This window comes from Canis lupus, chromosome 30 (assembly GCF_003254725.2).
Source record: "Canis lupus dingo isolate Sandy chromosome 30, ASM325472v2, whole genome shotgun sequence".
Lineage (NCBI taxonomy): Eukaryota > Metazoa > Chordata > Mammalia > Carnivora > Canidae > Canis > Canis lupus.
The window spans coordinates 8011355-8027078 of NC_064272.1; the positions used below are offsets into that span (position 1 = coordinate 8011355).

Here is a 15724-nt window from a genome sequence, read left to right on the forward strand (position 1 = left end):
TAAAAAAAAAAAAAAAAGAAAAAAGAAAATACAAATACAAACCTGTAATAAAGCAAAATGAGTTTTACAAAATGATATGGAGCTAGGTCTATTTTTCTGTCCTCTTTGTTTTCAGACATTTTATAATTGTGAATTTCTAGTGGGTAAAGATTGATGATGTTATTTGCTTTTAAAGGTTAAAGATTTCTTCGGTCACTGTGGCTATTCCCTCTCATTCCCCCAAAGTCTTTGAAATTGAGTTTTTTGTTTGTTTGTTTGCTTGTTTTTAAGATTTATTCTTTTTTTAGAGAGAGAAAGAAGAGCACGAATGAGTAGGGCAAAGGGAGAGGGAAAGAGATCTGGAACAGGCTCATGCTGAGCACAGAGCCCCACATGAGGCTCAATTTCACAACTCTAAGATCACAACCTGAACCAAAACCAGGAGTTGAACTCTCAACCGACTGTGCCACTCAGGCATTCCTGAAATTGAGATTTTTAGCAAGAATATCCATTTTTGCAGGGGAGAAAGGAAAATAAAGAAAATCCATTTTTGTATATAAATCAAAGTTGTTGAGAAAGATTTTATGAAAGAAATAATTCATTCAGCGGGTAACAGAGTTTTATGTGATCTTTTCCACATTTACAGAGTTTAATTAGCTTTGGTTAAACTGTGTTCTCTTGGTGTACTGTGAGCACTGATAGATTCAGCAGTTATTTATTGAAATATTTTACTTTTTTTGAGATTTATTTATTAGAGAGCACGCACACATATGTGTGCAGTTGGGGAAGAAGTAGAGGGAGAGAGAGAATCCCAAGAAGACTCCCTGCTGAGCCCAGGGCCCCATGCAGGCTTGATCTCAGGACCTTGAGATCACAATCTGAGCAGAAATCAAGACCTGAGCCGAAATCCAGAGTCAGTCACTTTTTAAAAAATATTTTTTTTTATTTATTCATGAGAGATCGAGAGAGAGAGAGAGAGAGAGAGAGGGGCAAAGACACAGGCAGAACGAGAAGCAGTCTCCATGCAGGGAGCCTGATGCAGGACTCGATCCCAGGACTCCAGGATCATATCAACCACTGAGCCACCCAGGCATCCCAAGAGTCAGTCGCTTAATGGACTGAGCCACCCAGGTGCCCCGGATTTTCCTTTTATTCACCATTCTATGTTTTATGTACAAAGCTTGATGGTTCTTGGTTATTTCAAAACTATCAATTTAAGACTTGCCCTAGCACAGATGAACTAAACTTATCATGTAAGTGTGAGAATAGTAGTTCTCCCAGATTAGGCTGTTGCATGGTTTTTTACTTCACCTTTCACTTTGGTAATAATATTATGTTCCTGTAAGTCTAGAAAATTTAGGAGTTAAAGTGACAAAGATGGAAAGCATCTCCTATGTTTTTTTTCTTAGCATTTTGTTTTTAAGAACATTTTTTAAAGATGTATTTATTCATGAGAGGCACAGAGGGAGAGGCAAAGACATAGGCAGAGAGAGGAGCAGGCTCCCTGCAGCCTGAGACAAAGGCACTCAACCACTGAGCCACCCAGGTGCTCCTATTACTACAATTTTTTAACTTACTGTAATGCTGAAAGAATTTTACAATGAAAACTCATATACCCACCATCTAGACTCTGCCATTAACATTTTAATATATTTGACTTATCACCTGTCTATTCATCTCTCTATCCAGCAATCAGTCCATCTTGGATTTTTTTTTTATACTTTTCAAAGAAAGTTGTAGATGTCAGTACATTTCCCCCTAAATATTTTAGCATATGTTAAGTAGGGTTCAATATTGGTTTACAATCTGACCCACCCTCCTGCTGTGGTATTTTTATTTTCTAATTCTCATTAATCTTGTTTTTTCCTGAAGATTAGTAGAAGTTACAGGAAGAGAGATTATAGAAAAAAGAAGGGAAGAAATTCTCAAAGACATAATAGCAGAAAATTTGCCAGAGCAAAAGGGAAGAAGTCTCACATAGTAAGAACTCATGAAGTATCAAAGACCCACATCTAGACGCATGAGTGTGAAATTTTAGTATACCAATCATAAAAAGATTCTGAAAGCATTCAGAGGGAAAAAAGCAATTTTCTAAAGGAACAAAAATCAGACCACATTTCTTTCTTTCTTTCTTTCTTTCTTTCTTTCTTTCTTTCTTTCTTTCTTTTTTTTTTTAAGATTTTATTTTTTTTCAATAATCTCTATACTCAATGTGGGGCTTGAACTCACAACCCTGAAATCAAGAGTTGCATGCTTCACCAACAGCCATCCAGGTGCCCAGAAAAACCACATTTCTTTTTTTTTTTTTTTTTTTTTTTTTTTTAAGATTTTTATTTATTTGTTCATGAGAGACAGAGAGAGGGCGGTGGGCAGAGACACAGGCAGAGGGAGAAGCAGGCTCCATGCAGGGAGCCCAACATGGGACCTGATCCTGGGTCTTCAGGATCAGGCCCTGGACTGAAGGTGGCGATAAACCGCTGAGCCACTAGGGCTGCCCAAGACCACATTTCTTACTGGTATAGCAGCCCGGGTGGTCAGCGGTTTAGTGCTGCCTTCAGCCCAGGGCCTGATCTTGGAGACCCTGGATCAAGTCCTACGTCAGGCTCCCTTCCCTGCATGGAGCCTGCTTCTCCCTCTGCCTGTGTCTCTGCCCCTCTCTCTCTCTCTCTCTCATAAATAAATAAAATCTTAAGAAAAAAAAAAGAAATCTGACTGGTAGAAGCTAGTAGAGGGATGCCTTCAAACTTCTTTGAGAAAATAATTTTATTTTTTTAAGATTTTATTTATTTGAGAGAGTGCTAACAAGTAGATGGAGGTGCAGAGGGACACGCCAAACCTGGGACCCTGATACCCATATCAGGACCCTGAGATGATGATCCAAGCTGAAGTCACAGGCTGACTGAGCCAGCCACCCAGGTACCCCTGAGGGAAAATAATTTTCAACCTGGAATTTTTTTTTTAATATTTTATTTTTTAGAGAGCACGAGCAGGAGAAGGGGCAGAGAGGGAGAAGCAGACTCTTCCTAATCAGGGAGCCCAACATGAGGCTAGATTCCAGGACCCTGAGACCATGACCTGAACTTAAGGCAGATGCTTAACCAACTGAGTCACCCAAGTGCCCCTAAATCTAGAATTCTATTTGCAGCAATTTTATTTTTTTAGGGGCAGCCCCGGTGGCGCAGTGGTTTGGCACCGCCTGCAGCCTGGGGTGTGATCCTAGAGACCAGGGATCGAGTCCCGTGTCGGGCTCCCTGCATGGAGCCTGCTTCTCCCTCTGCCTGTGACTCTGCCTCTCTCTCTCTCTCTCTCAATAAATAAATAAAATCTTTAAAAAAATATTTTTTTAATTAATTTTTTTTTTGCAACAATTTTATTAAGTACTCAGGCAGAAGAATTATTTTGGGAAGTAATTTAGTACATTTTTCTCTTATTCACTTTCTTAGGAAGTTACTTGAGGACATACTTTAACAAAATGGGGTGGAAAACAAAGAACTATGTTAAATTCCAACTCAAGTACTCAGCGAATGAGGATCAGGGATAGTAGTTAGCTTAGAGAGCAGATAGCCCAATTTGGAGAGGAGAAGGAACTTCAGGTGGAAGGGTTTCAGGAGAATACATGGTAAGGTTGAGAGGTTGGTAAATTTGAGAAATGATAGAAAACACTAGAGAAAGACTCAGATTTAAAAGCAAGGTAAAACCATGATTTTGAAATGGGTAGCATATATATAAAGAAATCATTTGAATTTAACAGCAGAAATCTATGAAGGACATTGAGTTGTTAACGGAACGTAAGTGAAAGAATTGTACCTCTAGCACACTGGTTCTACAATGAATTAATTTTATAAAGCTGTAATATAAACACTGTAATGAGTTTTCAAGTAAAATAGTATTAGAGAAGTTTAGAGAATAATTTAAACCTACTCAACTATTCTTGATTTTCCTTTTTTTTTTTTTTTTTTTTTTTTTTTTAAGATTTTATTTATTTGGGATCCCTGGGTGGCTCGGCGGTTTGGCGCCTGCCTTTGGCCCAGGGCGCGATCCTGGAGTCCTGGGATCGAGTCCCGCATCGGGCTCCTGGCATGGAGCCTGCTTCTCCCTCTGCCTGTGTCTCTGCTTCTCTCTCTCTGTGTCTGTCGTGAATGAATAAATAAAATCTTTAAAAAAAAAAAAAGATTTTATTTATTTAAGAGAGCATGTGTGGGGTGAGGAGCAGAGGGAAAAGCAGACTCCTTGCCCTACTAAGCAGAGAGCCCAATGTGGAGCTTAATCCCAGGACTCTGAAGATCAGGACCTCAGCCAAAGGCAAATGCTTAACCGACTGAGCCATCCAGGTACCCCTGATTTTCTTTTTTCTTTGTGGGAAGTTTTTATTTATTTTTTATTTTTTTATTTATTTTTATTTTTATTTATTTATGATAGTCACAGAGAGAGAGAGAGAGAGAGAGAGAGGCAGAGACATAGGCAGAGGGAGAAGCAGGCTCCATGCACCGGGAGCCCGATGTGGGATTCGATCCCGGGTCTCCAAGATCGCGCCCTGGGCCAAAGGCAGGCGCTAAACCACTGCGCCACCCTGGGATCCCTGTGGGAAGTTTTTAAATGACAAATTTAATCACTACTTGATATGTGTGTATTCAGATTTTTCTTTTTTTTTTTATTGTAGTCAGACTAAGTTTATTTTACCAAATTTAGATTCAACTAATCATCTGTGTCTTGGATGATTTTTGTGAGTTTTGGATTATTGAGTGAATTTTAATGGTTTGTGTCTTTCTAGAAATTTGCCTATTTCATTGAAGTTATCTAAGTGTTGGCATAGAGTTCTGTTTTTGTAAGGTCGATAATGTCCTCTCTTTAATTCTTGATTTGTGATTTGAGTCTTTTTTCCCCCCTTGATCTAGCTAAAGGTTTATCAATTTTCCTGATCTTTTCAAAGAACCAACTCATGGTTTCATTGATTTTTCTCTATTTTATTTCTAGTCTCTATTTTATTAGTTTCTACTCTAATCTTATTTTCTCCCTTCTGCTTGCTTTGTTTAGTGTGCTTTTTCTAGTATTTTTTTTTTTTAAAGATTGATTTATTTAGAGAGAGCGCATGCACGTGAGCACAAGCAGGAGGGGCAGAGGAAGAGGGAGAGAGAATCTCAAGCAGACTCCATGCTGAGCACGAGCCCAATGCAGGGCTCAATCTCAACCCTGAGTTGAAATGAAGAGTCAGATTCTTAACCAACTACACCACCCAGTTGCCTCTGAGTGCATTTATTTTTAAATTTTGGGATTAATCAATTGACTGATTATTGAAGACTTATCAATGACCACAGATGAGATTTAATGTTTTCAGCCTTGATAGCATAAAAGAAAAGATATAGCTGACAGAAATAGGGAAGTAGATATGGAGGGAGATTGAAGGACAGAGGTTCTCAGTTAACAAAGTAGAAAGTTAAGAGATACAGTCTGTGGTTGTTGGAATAGTAAAGGAAGATTTACATATTTTGTTAGACTTCTCACTGTATTGTCAAATTTGTCATAAGTCAGGCAAAGTACCTATGTGTGGGTGTCTAATAGTTTTTTTGGGTTTTTTGTTTTGTTTTTTACTATGTGGATGTATTACTTGAACTAGCAATTAAAAAATTAGTCTTAATGGAGTCTTTAAATTAGTTTTTCCTTTAGTTGCCAGAGAGAGAAAATAATCCTAGAACTATTAGTATTTTGATGGCTTTTTAAAGAGAAATCACTCTGGAAATTTTATTAAATGTTATATCTTCCTGTAGTATGTCTGATTTTTATTTTACTGATAATCATATTTTGTGGATTTGACATTTTTTCTTTTTCCCAGACTGAGGCAGCTAAGTTAGTTCCAATGGGTTTCACTACTGCAACTGAGTTCCACCAAAGGCGATCAGAGATCATACAAATTACTACTGGTTCCAAAGAACTTGACAAGCTACTTCAAGGTATAATAATCCTTACCCTCTGCTGTAAACTGCAGTTGACAAAGCAGTCGGGTCACAGAACAAAACTGAAGTATTTGGGGAGATTTATGTGTTAGTTATGAATAAGAGATAAGAGAAGTATGCAAATTACTTAATATCTCTATGTCTCAGTTTTATTATCTTCATAATAAGAATTAGGCTTCCTACCTTTTTTTTTTTTTTTGCTTCCTACCTTATAAGTGATTAGAATTAAATGAAATCCTATGTATATATGTATAGCACAGTGCCAGGTACAGAGGAAACATTTAGTAAATGTTAGATGATATCTTTCAAGATTTTATTTCTTTATTCATGAGAGACACAGAAAGAGAGAGGCAGAGACATAGGCAGAGGGAGAAGCAGGCTCCCTGGCAAGGAGCCTGATGCAGGACTCGATCCCAGATCCCAGGGTCACGCCCTGGGCCAAAGGCAGACACTCAACTGCTGAGCCACCCAGGCGTCCCGCATCTATAGTTTTTTAATTACTGCTTATTGACTTGTGATGGTATAGTTCTGTATCTTGACTGTGGTGGTAGTTACCTGAAGCTACAGATATGGTAAAATTGCCTAGAATTCTACACATATATACAAATGAGATGAGTGTATCTGTAACTAGAGAAATCTGAACAAACTCTGTGGGCTACAGTTTTCTGATATTGATACTGTACTGTGGTTATGTAAAATGTTAACACTGGGGGAGGCTGAATGAAGATTTCATGGGACCTGTACATTTCTTTGCAATTTTATGTAAATCTAGAATTATATCAGAATTTAAAAAGTATTTTAAGTTACTGCCTATTGAAAATTGGATTTCCAAATTATGTATCACATCTTTCTGATGAGCTCCAAGGACATTGCTGATTATTGTTTCTAAACATTTGTATTGTGCTAAGAGGTGTTTCTTACTGCTCTTTTAGGAGGAATTGAGACTGGATCCATCACAGAGATGTTTGGAGAATTCCGAACTGGGAAGACTCAAATCTGTCATACACTGGCTGTTACATGCCAGGTGAGCTTTTGGGGTCTAACCAAATCAAAAATGAGTTGATTCCTGCTATTTGCGAGTATCTCTTGGGATGGACATTAAGGGCACTTTATCCCTAAGACTCCTAGACACCTACTGCAGAATTCTTCCACGTCCTAGAAACTTTCACATCATTGATTTCAGATACTTTATCATCCACTAGGCCTCTCCTATCTTCACCTGCCCTCTTCACTAGTCTAGATTTTATGATTCATCATTGAAGTCATTCCTTAAATTTACATTCCCCACCTAAAGAGATGTCAGTCTTAGATGAACCTTTCTCAGTCTTCTCTGAGAATTGTCTTCTTAGGGCCTGTTTCTTTTTTTTAATTTTTTTTTTTTTTTTTTTTTTTTTATTTATTTACTTATGATAGTCACAGAGAGAGAGAGAGAGGCAGAGACACAGGCAGAGGGAGAAGCAGGCTCCATGCATCGGGAGCCTGATATGGGATTCGATCCCGGGTCTCCAGGATCACGCCCTGGGCCAAAGGCAGGCGCCAAACCGCTGCGCCACCCAGGGATCCCATTAGGGCCTGTTTCTTAATGGCTGATCATACTGGAGAAAAATCATACCATAAAGCTGATTGTCTTCACTTTACATTCAAGTTGACAGACCTTAAATTAACATTCAGTATTGCTTGGTAGACCTACTGAATTTATGTAGGCATTCTTTTTCCCATTCAATAAGATAGTTCTTATGCTTTGTCCTTTCTTTCCATTTTTTTTTTTTAATATTTTGTTTATTTATTCATGAGGGACACAGAGGAAGGCAGAGATAAAGGCAGAGGGAAAAGCAGGCTCCCTCAGGGCAACCCGATTCGGGACTTGAACTCAGGACCCTGGGGTCACGACCTGAACCAAAGGCAGACACTCAACCACTGAGCAACCCAGACACCCCATGTCTTTTCTTTTCAAACCTTCATGCTTTTCTTCAGCCCTCACTCAGCCAATGACCAACCTATTCTTTACATCAAATTTATAAATCCACCTGCATTTATAACAATCTTTTCTTATCTTGGGCTACAGAGAGAAAAGTGTCTCTTTCCTTTTCAAAGCCCCATCTTATAGTGTGGTGGTTACTGGTTACTTATAGTGTGATGGTATATCTGGTTACTATTTCCTGCCACCTTTTCAGGAACTCTACTCCTCCTCTGTTTTCTTCTCTACCTCTGTAATAAGTATCTCCTACAAAACTTGTTTTACTTATGCTGTCATTCATTGTAGGATTTGGAAACAGACCCAGTGAATTAATGCCTAAAATCATGTTTTATTGAAATAATAGATACAGGGCGTGCCTGGGTGGCTCAGTTGGTTAAGGGTCCGGCTCCTGATTTTAGCTCAGGTCATGGTCTCAGGGTCATGAGATTAAACCCCATGTCTGGCTCTGTGCTGGGCGTGGGGCTTGCTTGAGATTTTCTCTCTCCCCCTACCCCCCTCCCCAAAAAAAGAAGAGAGAGAAAGGATGCTAATTCATCAATAACAAAGGATTACATTTCAGCAGTCTAAGAGCTGGAGCTAGAGGTATAGAGAGGATGTTAGACTTACTGCTTAAATCGAAACATTATCTGTAAAACTCTGTCTAATAATGAAGTTATATAAAGTTGAGAGCCAAGATTACAAAAATGAACAGACCATGTTCCTTTAAAGTACTAGAGTAATGTTAAAATTCAGAGAAGACAATTTATTGTAAATTCCAATTTTTAAATGCATATGCCCTTTAACAGAAAATGTGGCTAACACAACTATTTGCATGTAGTCAATGATAAATATATAAAGAATTTACATCACGGCATTATAAAATGGTGAAAGTTCAAAACAACCTGCATCACTGTAAAATAGGAAGAAGAATTAAATTATGGTACTAAATAGTTATTAAAAATAGCTAACTTGGTGGCGGTGCCCCAGTCCAGTAACACAATGACTGCAATGGAACTGGAGGGCAAGATGGAGGGAACAGAATGGGCTGGAGTGCAGAGTATGCAGTCCATCCCCTTCAAATTGGCTCAATAATACACTGGGACCTTGTCTACTTTTCTATCAGTTTTCATACTGATACCTGGCCACTTACGGTCTCCTTTCTGCCCAAAGAGGTCTATGGAGCTGGAAAAGAACGCCCTTTCATGTTAGTACTAGAGGTAACAGAAAGTGAGAAAAATGGGGATCTTCATTCATCTTAATTCCTTAATGTCTTAACCCCTTGAGTGTCAAGATTTTCTCCTCCCCAAAAAACTAAGCATTTGCTGTCCTCTTGGCCAGTGATTCCAAACCTTTCCTCTGTCAAGACCCTCTTTTGTGGTATATGTATACTTTTTTCCTTCCATGGATTCTTAGGATTTGAAAGATTTATCTGTCAACTGATGAAATGATAACATAATCATTTTTCCCTTTCCAGATTAACAAATCCTGCCTTAGAGGTGGAGAATATCATCAGTTTTTAAAGTGCTTTCTGTATGTCAGGCACTGTGCTAATAAACGCATTATGTGAATTTAATCTTCAGAATGATCCCATAAGGGATCTTTTTATAGAAAAAAAGATTAATATTCTCAAGGTCATATAGTAATGGCACAATCACATATGAAGAGTGTTTGTATGAAAATATGTAGATAATGGGGATCCCTGGGTGGCACAGTGGTTTGGCGCCTGCCTTTGGCCCAGGGCCCCATCCAGGAGACCCTGGATCAATTCCCACGTCGGGCTCCTGGTGCATGGAGCCTGCTTCTCCCTCTGCCTGTGTCTCTGCCTCTCTCTCTCTCTCTGTGTGTGACTATCATAAATAAATAAAAATTAATTAAAAAAAAAAGAAAATATGTAGATAATGATCTGGAAGATTACTTCTGGAAGAGGGGAATGATAAGAGCTTTTTTTTAAAAAAGATTTTATTTGTTTGTTTGTTTATTTATTAAGAGAGAGCATGAGGATGGAGCAGAGGCTGAACTGGGAGCCTGAGGTAGGGCTTGATCCCAGGACCCTGGGATCATGACCTGAGCTGAAGGCAGATATTTAACACTGACTGAGCAACCCAGGCATCCCTGAAGAAGAGCTTTCAATTTTTACTTATTTCTGTATTGTGTGAATTTTTTTAAAGATTTTATTAATTTGTTTATGAGAGACACAGCCAGAGGCAGAGGCAGAGACACAGAGGGAGAAGCAGGCTCCTCTCAGGGAGCCCAATGTGGGATTAATCCCAGGAACCCAGGATCACACCCTGAGCCAAAGCAGATTCCCAAGCGCTAACCCACCCAGGCATCCCTTGTGTGAATTGTAATACAAACATATAGTACTTGCATAATTTTGAAAATTTTTTTCTCAGAAATGTAGGAGAAAGAAAATTTGATGCTTCTAGGCCCTTAATGTAAAATGTCCTAAAGGATTTTCCTAAGAGTTTAAAAGTGAATTATGGCTCCAGAGTAGATTGCTAGGATGGAAACTACGCTTTAGCATCATTCATTTAAAATCTGTAGAACTCCAAGGTGTGTGGCATGGGATGGTTAAGCCTAAAACCAAGATTTCCTTAAGCTAGTAAGATAGTTTTGATAGCATTCCTCTTTCCTTTCCTTTTTTTTTTTTTTAAACTCTATTTTCCTTTTCCTCCTTTTATTTTTAACATCTGTAGCTACTGTTTGAATAAACACCGTTTTTCTTCTTTCTTAGTCATTCTTTAAACTTAATAAGAATGCCCCTGGGGTGTTGCCAAGCCCCTTTAGGAACTTGCAGAAGCGAGCTCTGCTTAATAAGTATGTGGTCTGGATGTGATAAAATTAATTGGATATTGGATCAGGGTCTCTAACTTATTAAAGCTAAGGTAGTAAATGCTATTTCGAAGGTCTGTACTCGAGAGAATTCTTCAATCTTGTGTTGGTATTCAGTCATAGAATTTTATCACCTATTTGGGGCTATAGTTTTTTTTTTATGATTTTATTTATTTATTTGAGAGACAGCACTAGTGGGGTGGGGTAGGGGAGCAGGAGGAGAAAGAGAAGCAGACTCCCTGCTGTGCAGGGAGCCTGATACAGGGCTCAATCCCAGGACCCTGGGATCATGACCTGAACCAAAGTAGATGCTTAAACCAATTAAGCCACCTAGACACCCCTTGGACTGTATTTCTAAGCAATCCAACTCCGGCATGACTGTGGCTTCTCATGCTTTGGAATACTTTCATATCTCCTAGCTCTATTTCTGTCAGAAGGGAATGCCTCTTCTCAGCTTCTGATTGACTCTTGAAACTGTTTTTTCCCTTTGCCTTATTGGGGTGGGTAGGGAAGTTGGTTAGTTATATCACAAGTACAGTGTTCATTTCCACACCGTTCTTTTTGTTCTGTCTAGCTTCCCATTGACCGAGGTGGAGGAGAAGGAAAGGCCATGTACATTGACACTGAAGGTACCTTTAGGCCAGAACGGCTGCTAGCAGTGGCTGAGAGGTATGTTGCTGAATTAGATGAGAGAAATCTGACTACACCTGTCACTGTAGTGATTACCAGGTTTAGTATGTCTGAAGAGTGTTTCTTCCCTTAATGCTCTGTATCCCGAAGTTATATGTTCAGAAGTATGACCTTCTGTAGTAGAGGGAAGCACTCTTCAAAATCTATGGGTTATCATCAGACTGGATAAAAAACTACATCCAACTATATGCTTTCTTCTAGAGAAACTTTAGATTCAGAGATACAAATAGGTTGAAAAAGAATGGGAAAAGATATTGCATCTAAACAGTAACCATAACAGAACTGGAATGACTATACTAATAGACAGTACAGACTTTAAGACAAAAAACTATATTACTAAAAACAAAAACAAAAACAAAAAAAAAAAAACAAACTATATTACTAGAGACAAAGAGGAACATTTTATAACAAAAAGTTCATTGGGAAAATAGAACAGTTATAAACATATTCCTTTGTGATAACAGGCCCCAAAATATGTAAAACAGAAACTGACATAATTGAAAGGCAAAAGGGACAATTTAACCATAGTTGTTGAGGACCATGTCTTACTTCAAAAAAACATATAGCTATCATACTTAATGGTGGAAGTCTGAATGCTTTCTCCTTAAGATTAGAAACAAGACAAGAATGTCCATTCTCACCACTTACTTTCCACTGAAGGTGAAGTATTCTGAATGTACTAGAGGTCCTAGTCAGTGCCGACAGGTGAGAAAATGAAATAAAAGGCATCTAGATTGGATGGAAGATATTGACCTCTTTTTTTTTTTTTTTTTAAGATTTTATTTATTTATTCATGAGAGAGAGAGAGGCAGAGGCAGAGACACAGACACAGGCAGAGAGAGAAGCAGGCTCCATGCAGGGAGCCTGACGTGGGACTCGATCCCGGGTCTCCAGGATCAGGCCCTGGGCTGAAGGCGGTGCTAAACCACTGGGCCACTGTGGCTGCCCTAGAACTCTCTATTCACTGATGAAATAATCCTGTGTAGAAAATCCTAAGCAATCTACATAAACACAAAACTACTAGAACTACATTAGTTCAGCAAGGTTGTAGGATCCATTGTCACTGCAAAAATCCATTGTGTTTCAATATATAAGAAAGGAACACCTCAAAAATTAAGAAAACAATTCCATCATTCACAGTAGCACTGAATTCCGTTCACTGTCAAAGCAATCAAAAATCAAAATAGGAAAATACTGAAGACTACAAAGCATTGCTGAAAGAAATTGAAGATCTACATAGAAAAATAGTCCATATTCATGGATTGAAAGAAACAATATTTTAAGTCATAATTTTCCCTCAAACTGATCTAGAGAGCCATACAATCCCTACTGTAATTTCAGGAAGCATTTTGGCAGAAATCAACAAGCTGATGATAAAATTTATATGGAAATGTCTAGGACCCAGAATAGTCAAAACAAACATTATGGGGTAGCAGGGGAGAACAACATTGAAGGCCTTGGTCTTAATTTTAAAACTTAGTTTTAAAGCAACAATAATTAAGATAGTATGATGCTGGAATGGGACAGGCATGTGGATCAGTGGAACAGAACTGAGAATTCAGAAGTGAGCTCTTTTTTTTTTTTTAAGATTTTGTTTATTCATAGAGACACACACAGAGAGAGAGGCAGAGACACAGGCAGAGGGAGAAGCAGGCACCATGCAGAGAGCCTGATGGACTCAATCCAGGGTCTCCAGGATCACGCCCTGGCTGCAGGCGGTGCTAAACCACTGCACCACCGGGGCTTCCCAGAAGTGAGCTCTTATGTTTATAATCATTTGATTTGGGGCAGCCTGGGTGGCTCAGGGGTTTAGCGCCGCCTTCCTGGAGGACCTGGTATCGAGTCCCATGTCAGGCTCTCTGCATGGAGCCTGCTTCTCCCTCTGCCTGTGTCTCTGCCTCTCTCTCTCTGTCTCTCATGAATAAATAAATAAAATCTTTTATATATATACATATATATAAAATCATTTGATTTTTGACAAAGATGCCAAGTAAATTTAATGGTTCCTCAGTAGTTGTCTTTTCAATAAATGATGCTAATGTAGTTGGATATCAACATGCAAAGATAAATTTAGACCCTTACACCTTACATAAAATTGACAAAAATGGATATAGTCTAGTGACTCCTCAAAAAATTAAATGTAGAATTATAGTATAATTAAGCAATTCTGCTTTTGAGTATATAAAGGATTGAAACAAGGACTCAGATACTTGTACACCAGTGTTCATAGCAGCACTAGTCACAATAGTCAAAGGTGGAAACACCCCGATTATTCATCACTAGATGAATGGTAAGCAAAATGTCATATAAACATAAAATGGAATACTACTCAATCTTTTTTTTTTTTTTTTTTTTTTTTTGAATACTACTCAATCTTAAAAAGGAAGGAAATTCTCCCACATGCTACATGGATAAATCTTACAAACGTGCTAAGTGAAATAAGCCAGTTACAAAAGGACAAAGATTGTAATGATTCCTCTTCTATGAGTTATGTGAAATAGTCAAATTTGTAAAGGCAGAAAATAGAACAGTGGTCCTCAGAGGCAGGGAGATAGGAGAATTGGGAGTTACTATTTGAGAGATACAGAGTTTCAGTTTGGGATGATAAAAAGTTGTGGAGATGGATGGTGGTGATGGTTGCACAGCATAGGTATGTACTTATTGCCACTGGACTATATATTTTTAAAAAGGTTAAAATGGTCAGTTGTATGTCATGTACGTTTATTATTTTAAGAATGGTAGCCCTAAATGTAAGAACTAAAACATTAAACTTTCAGGCAAAAAGACAGGAGAAAATATTTGTGAGCTTGAGGCAGACAAAGATTTCTTAGATGCAATACCAAAAAGCATTCCATGAAAGAAAACATTGATAAAAGTCCTGTGCTTCAAAGAACATTATTAAGAAAGTGAAAAGACAACCCAAAGGATGTAAGAAAATATTTGCAAATCATATTTCTGAAGGGTCTAGTATCCAGAGTATACAAAGACCTCTAAAAATCCAATAAAAAGACAACCTAATTAAAAAATGAGCAAAGGATTTGTACAGCTATTTCTCTAAAGATAAATGGCCAAGAAGCACATGAAAAGGTACTCAACATCGTTAGTCAAAGGGAAAAAAAACACAGAAGGAAAAAAAAAACCCACAATGAGCTACCACTACTCAGGTGGCTATAATAAAATAGGTAGTAACAAATGTGAGGGAGGATGGAGAAACTGGAACCCTAATATATTGCTGGTAAGAATGTAAAGTGCTATAGCCATTTTGGAAAACAATGTAGCAGTTAAATATAAAATTACCATATAACCCAGCAGTTTCACTCTGGTTATATACCCAAGAGATATGAAAACATATCCACAGGGATGCCTGGGTGGCTTAGCAGTTGAGCATCTGCCTTTGGCCCAGGTCGTGATCCTAGGGTCTGGGATTGGGTCCCACATCAGGCTCCCTGTGAGGAGCCTGCTTCTCCCTCTGCCTGTGTCTCTGCCTCTCTCTTCTGTGTGTGTCTCTCATAAATAAATAAAATCTTTAAAAAAAGAAAACATGTCCACATAAGAGACTTGTATGTAGATGTTTATAGTATTGTTATAATAGCCCCAAACCGGAAATGACTCCATTGTCCCATCAACTGATGAATGAATAAACAAAATTTGGTTTATGCATACAGTGGAGTACTATTCAACAATAAAAATTTTTTTCAACAATAAAATTGAATGAAGTACCCCTGCATGTTATGCCATAGATGAACCTCAGAAGATATACTAAATGATAGAAGCTAGACATAAGACCTCATATTGTATGATTTCATTTATGTGAAATTTCCAGAAGGGAAAAATCTATAAAGTCTATAGATTAGTGGTTGCCTGGGGAAAGGAGTAGGGATAGAAAGTAACTACAAATCGATTTGAAAGATCTTTTGGGAATGATGGAAATGTTTTAAAATTGGATTGTGATGATGGTTGTACAACTATGCAAATTTTATTGCTAAAAAGTCATTCAGTTGTACACTTAAAGCAGTTCAATTTGATGGCGTATAGAATACCTCAGTAAAGCTGGTTAAGAATGCAAAATTTTCTCTGTCCCCTCATACATCTTTCAAATAAACTCTCAAAATTGTTTTATATATTTTTCCTTGTCTAGGGGTCAAATGTGATAATTTAGTTCTGTACCATACATTTTCCTGAATCCTAGTGGTTAAATATAATTTAATTGAATATTGAGATGTCAGACTCAAGTTGGAACTTGCCTGGCTAATTGGAGGAGAATTTTCTTTTTTAGTTTTAGAATTATAATGAAACTATCTTTCCCAGTTAAAAA

The 15724-nt window shown here is 38.0% G+C and overlaps 1 protein-coding gene across 2 annotated transcripts in view; it reads left to right on the forward strand.

The window, feature by feature from the left end:
• RAD51 (RAD51 recombinase) overlaps nt 1-15724 on the forward strand; it is a 35654-nt gene that overhangs the window by 12667 nt on the left and 7263 nt on the right. For both annotated transcript variants that reach the window (XM_025473169.3, XM_025473170.3), the window contains exons 4-6: nt 5810-5927; nt 6863-6954; nt 11294-11388. In XM_025473169.3, coding sequence (XP_025328954.1) covers nt 5810-5927; nt 6863-6954; nt 11294-11388 — 305 coding nt within the window. The remainder of the gene's footprint in view (nt 1-5809; nt 5928-6862; nt 6955-11293; nt 11389-15724) is intronic.